Source organism: Mustela erminea, chromosome 12 (genome assembly GCF_009829155.1).
Source record: "Mustela erminea isolate mMusErm1 chromosome 12, mMusErm1.Pri, whole genome shotgun sequence".
In the NCBI taxonomy this organism is placed as follows: Eukaryota; Metazoa; Chordata; class Mammalia; order Carnivora; family Mustelidae; genus Mustela; species Mustela erminea.
The window spans coordinates 47,053,984-47,059,983 of NC_045625.1; the positions used below are offsets into that span (position 1 = coordinate 47,053,984).

Genomic DNA, 6,000 nt, shown 5'->3' on the forward strand with positions numbered 1-6,000 from the left:
CTCTGTCAAATAAATAAATAAAATCTTAAAAAAAAAAAAAAAGCAATCAGCAGGCAGGCCTAGCACTGTTTGTCCCTCTTAATTTTACACTCAGCAGCTCGCCAAGACCAAAAATATACGTCATTCAATATTTACAGCAGGGCCCTAATCAGCGCCCATTCTGCAGTTAAATGCACCGCGCTAATTTGCCCTGGAAGCTACGCCGCTGAAGAATGCCAAACAAGACTGAAGTGAGACCATGATCAACATCATCCCTCTGTGAGCCAGGCAAAGCATAAAAGATTCCTCTAACTCTAAGGAAAGAACAGAGGGTCGCTGGAGGCGAGGCGGATGGGGGATGGGGTAACTGGGTGATGGGCACTCAGGAGGGCACAGGATGCAATGAGCACTGGGTATTACATGCAAACGATAAATTGCTGAATTCTCCCTCTGAAACTAATACAGCATATGATCATTACATCGAATTTAAATAAAAAATTTTTGAAAAATCATCCCTCTCTTATTTTAATGTCACTTTAAGCATATTCCTGCAAGGAAAAGGTGATCACCTCCTGCTTACCCATTGGAAGGGGTGGCCTAATAAGACCTTTGACAATAGCAGCTGGAGAAAAGACAGGGAAAATTAATTTCTGCTTCCCCTCCCCCTTAGAAGCACTGACATTTAGTAAGTTTCAGTCATGTAACAGACGGATCATTGTAACTAGCCAGGCAGACCCTGCAGGAAAATCCCCACTTAGAGGACCCCTAAGCTGCAGGTAAGCATCATAACAGTGTTCTGCCTTGTTCTCTGCTACTGATAAGGGAGAGGCGTTCTGCCAGTATTTGTTAAATCCAAGATTCTTTTCAAAAGGAAAAACGAATTTCGTGTCTCTGAGTAAGAAAGCAACACTCTCCACCCTACCCCTTCTCCTTGTTAAGTGTCTCATTAAGAGCCTGATAAACCCATCATTCTGGCTGAATACACAGGGCAGAGATCTGCCCGCTCCCAGAAGAGACAAACACAGAGGCGGGAATCGGGAGCTGATTCATCAGGAAGAATGAAGACGGATCTACCCCAGACATTTCTATCCCACCCACCAAGAATTTCGAAAGTCAAATTAACTGAGTTCTTGGCCAATCAACAACCTGGAAGAGATCTTGAGTTTTAGCATCAATTTTTCCACTGCACTGTAATACTACACACTCTCTCCCAAGACACCAACCAGGATGTAAGTGTTTAAAAGCCTCAGGGAAGCTCGCTGCACCCTTCAGAACTCGTGCACTCCTCTGGCCAAAGCTCCCACCGAACAATGACGCCTTGTACAGAGACCTGTGCGATCCGAGGGCACAAGGAAACTGATCTCTAACTTTCAAGGTTGCAAACAATGCAGTTTAAACCCAGAGGCCTCCAATCAGGGAGCGGCCCTGTGCTCCATTTCGGTGAGGTCCCAAAGTCTCAGAATTCCCCAAGCGCTGCGCTGCAGGCAAAACTTCAGGCCAGAAAAGCCCTACGTTAGGAAGAATAAGAAAAAAGCCGGAAGCCTGCAAAAAAAAGCAAGCACCCAGTTCACGTGGGCTCAGAGAGCCGAGTCGGAGCGGAAGACTTGAGCACGGCAGGCACTAGGAGTTGGTCTCAGCAGCTTCAGGCGACCACCCCGCGCGGGCCCGGGGGAAAGGAGTAGTGCAGGGGAAGGCTGGGGGGCGGGCGCAGCCTCCGCCCCCTGCTTTTCTCCAAAGGGGCTTGCCCATTCTCGGCGCGGCGCGGGTTCGCTGAGCCCAAGGTGGTGGTGATGGTGGGCGGTGGGGGGAGACTGCAAGCGTTCCCTTTCCCCCAACCCCCGCCGCTGGGCAAGCGACCCCGGGGCCCGGCCCCAGACCCTGGCCGCGGTGGTGGGGGCGCACAGGCCAGGCGCGTGGCCCTGGGGCGCGGTCTCCCGGGGCGGGAGCGAGCGCACAGAGCAGGGTGGACCGCAGCCGCCGGGGCGGCTCCTCTCACCTTCACTGCCGTGGGGGTGGCACCCGAGGCCATGTCTGCGTGGGGTGGCGGCTGCGGTGGCGGTTTCGCGGGGCCCAGCAACGGAGGAGGTCGGAGCGGCAGCGCGCGACGAAGCAGTGCGGAGTCCCGCGGATGGCCCTGGCTCCTCCTCTTCCTCCCCGGGACAGCTGGATTGGCTGCTAGCGTGGGATCGCCCCCGCCACCCCCTTACTCAATTCGAGGTTCCCGCGTCCCGCCCCTTTTGCAGACCTTTCCGGTTCTCCGTGGTTTCTTTCTCCAGCTCGGTTCTAAGTATCGGGTTCACGACTAGGATAGTAACGGAGATCGTTGGTTAGCCTTGGTGTTGGCCCACGCTCTGTGCGTGCCCTTGAGCCAGATCCGTTAACTTTTGCGAGATCCCTACGAGGAAGAGCGCCACCCCGCACTCTGCACACCCGTAGCTGCGTTCTCGGCCTCCCGGGGACAATCAGGCCGGTCCGCCTTCCAGAAGTTCTCGCGGGAGGGAGACTCCTCCGGAGGGAACTGGCTGTGCGCCGACCTTCCTTCCAGCTGCGGACGCCCGGCGGCCGCGCCCTGCTCTTCCCGCCACCGCCACCAGGGGTTTGCTGCTGTCCCTAATTGCAGGGGGACCGCGCAGAGATTGGGGTACCCCAGACTCGGGCATGACAAAAAGGAAAGAAACAGAGTAACCTGCTACCGGGTAGCCTTTCTGATGTGCTTAGTCGTCTTAAATTTGTGAGGAGGCTTTTAAGAGGGTGAGACACTGCCAACCCCCCAGTTTGGCTTGAGGCGGCCAAGGCCATGTTTGACCTCTCCCACCCCGGCGGATGTCCGGTACACCTAGATTCAAAATCCAGACGCGTGGGTTCATCGCTCCACACTCGTCGTTCCCGCCCCCTCGAGCGCACCGCACCAGCTCTCCACTTGGATAATCCCTTCTCAAAATCCCCACCCCTTCCCTGCTGGGATAATCCAGTTCCCCATCCTCCCTTGATGAATTAAGCTCTCCAAAACGAAATGCTGGATGGCAGTCGTGTTCTGAGACGCACAAATACTGCACATCCCCCGGGGGTGGGAAGATGGCTGTGGGAGCATATACTGCCCTCTTTCCCTCCAGCAGCGAAACACGGACACCAGACACGAGCACAATTTCATTTAAAATATCCCTGGGGGCCGGGGGCGCCCATACAACCTGTTTACCGAAATAGTAAAGACTTTCACTCCCTTGTTACATTTTGATCTAGGTCTAACTTTTCCTACAGTGTAAAGTTGTTGTGTGTTTTTTTTTTTTTTAATTTCTCTTAAGTTATAAAATGAAATGGCTAAGGAATAGAAAGTAGAAGATTGGGACGTTCTTTTGAAAGGGCAGAAGGCTGGAAGTCCCTCAAATGTGTTTTTTTAGGAGCCTTTCTGCTGATTGCTCTACTGGGGAGCAGGAAGCCCACTGATCAGGTAACTATTGGGGAGACCTGCTACCCTCGGGTTTACGGGGGCTTGGTGATTAGGAGTCCTTGATCAGTTTCTGTGCTTTGATGTGACCAGCAAGTCCAGTTTCTACTCAGTATGGTGTCTCTAACAAACGTTTGACCCTGTAAACAGTTTACATCCTGGAAACATTAGGAGATCCTCGGAGAAGGAGGTGGAAACTCGGAAGGGGGTCAACTGGCTTCTGGACTTTTCTACTGTAACTTGCAGGTCTGCGCTCAATCATTTGCTCTTGAACATGGGATGTCTGTGAAGGGAAAATTGTCCCAAATCTGTTTTTTTTTTTTAAGGGATGTAATTAATAAGCCATTACTATGGGGAAATTAGCAATTCTAGACAAAATTTAAGCAATTTTCTAATCTCTTGTAAGAAACCAAGCACCCACCCACCAGCTGGTTGTCAGGCACTGTGTGTGTGTGTGTGTGTGTGTGTGTGTGTCAGGTGGTTCAAGACAAATTCACCCACATCCCAAGGGGACTCCTGCCCTTTTCATCCTTATGTATTATGAGAAAAAAAGCATGCAAATACTTAGGAGCACGGGACTGGCAAATTACAGGTCATTTGAACCTGCAACAGCCATTACAGTTTTGTTTTTTTTTAAGATTTTATGTATTTATTTGAGAGTGAAGGTGAGAGAGAACATGAAAGTGGGGTGAGGGGCAGATGGAGAAGCCGACTCCCCGCTAAGCAGGGAGACCAACATAGGGCTGAATCCCAGGATCATGACTCTGGGATCATGACTCGAGCTGAAGACAGATGCTTAACCAACTGAGCCACCCATGTGCTCCTACAGGGTTCTTTTCATAAGAATTCATTTTAGAAGAATGTGTCAAAATAAGTTGTCAGTTAAAAACATAGTAAATGAATACAGAGTCAGCCTGTGTCAGAAGACGTACTTAGCAGGGTGGCAAAGCTAATTCAAAGGAGGATGTAAGAAGCTGAAACCACAGAAAAGAGAATGTTAGAATAAGATAGCAAAATTAGATACAAAACTGATTTATGTTTTACAAAAAAATAAAACTGCAGCCTTTAGGGTTGCCTTGTCTACCAACAGATACCATTTTCAGCTTTGCAAAAAAAAAAAAAAAAAAAAGGCAATCAATCATAACAAATAGTAATGTATTCAGAATCTGAACACTATTCAATAAGAAAAATAAAACAAAGTTAGAGCCCTTAAGTTAGGGGTCTGCAAACCTTGTCCATTAAGAGGCAAAAATCAAGGAGTGTGTGATGCTTGAAAACGTAGACAAGGTCTAATTAAATAAGCATAGCTATATTCTAATACAGCTTTATGGAAACTAAAATTTGAATTTTATATATTGTTTACATATGACAAAATATTATTCTTCTTTAGATTCTCCCCACAACCACTTATGATTGTAAAAATCATTCTTCGTTTGAATCTATGCAGAAACAGAGAGCTGATTTGGCTAAGGGTGAGGGCCATTGTTTGCCACCCACCCTGGAAGCAGATGACCCTTGGGCAGACTTGTTGGATAGGCCTTAATGTGTCTTTGAAAAGATAGACAGTAATCTTTTTGGCTTATTTCCCTGTTTTAGATAATTTCTCCTTAACAGGTCCTAGAATCAATGGAAGACAAAATTTTTAATTGTTTGTGGTCTCTTTTTGATCAGTGTGGGGAATTCTCAACAGGACAACAGGTATCTCAAGAGTCTTTCTATGAAAGTAACATCTTGCTCTGCCCTAATGTTCTTGCCCCATAAATTCCCTCTGTTCACCTGTACCCTTGTTTTTCTAAGATAATCCTAAAGGAATACCCAGGCCACCTCACAACAATTCTGATTATGACACTGGACAGATGTTTCAATAGCTTCTTCCTTTCTGGGTAGTTCCTCATGCACATCTCCCCAGCTTCTAGCTCCTAACCAGCAATGTACGAGATGGTGTTGCCCATAGATGTCCATACCACGTCTTGAGCAATGGTTCTTCACTGTCCTATGGTCACTTTGTAGGGGCAGAACCTCCACTAATTTGTGTCTTTAAATATGACTATACGACATGCTATTTTTTAAAGACTTTTGAAAGATTTTTAAGCATCCCAGGATCACCAAATATCCAAGAGGAAATTTCACACAAATTCGTGCAGTGTATCATCTCAGTCAACCATAGCAGCTTTCCCATCAAATAATCACATCTCTTGCTCCTGCCCAGCGTGTCCGTGCTGGATGGGGACTCCTCAAGTGGGCGTGTTAAAGCTGTCGAATTGTGATGGCTGAAACAACTCACAAAATAACAATTCTAAATAACCAGAGAGTGCCCCAGCAGAGCCCCGATTTCTTGTGGGTTCGATCTTTTTTACAGTATTCCTGTATCACAGGTACTATGGGTAGGGACGTTTCGGCCATTCCAGGCTGGCACTGGAAGCTAGGGAAAGCTACTCTGGATGTAGCAGGACATTGTCAACAAAATATCTTCAGAGGACAACAAGAAAATTAATAGTAATAATAATACATTTTAACAATTGTTGCCCCTTCGGATTTCCAGCTAGGCAAGCCCTTGATGAAGGCACAAAGACTCC

The 6,000-nt window shown here is 47.9% G+C and overlaps 1 protein-coding gene across 1 annotated transcript in view; it reads right to left on the minus strand.

Annotated features, from left to right (window-relative positions):
• The window catches only part of MTAP (methylthioadenosine phosphorylase), a 43,203-nt gene extending 40,995 nt beyond the window's left edge, over positions 1-2,208 (minus strand). Inside the window, exon 1 of the mRNA XM_032308791.1 lies at positions 1,976-2,208. Coding sequence (XP_032164682.1) covers positions 1,976-2,008 — 33 coding nt within the window. The 5' untranslated portion in view covers positions 2,009-2,208. The remainder of the gene's footprint in view (positions 1-1,975) is intronic.
• Positions 2,209-6,000: the final 3,792 nt, after the last annotated feature.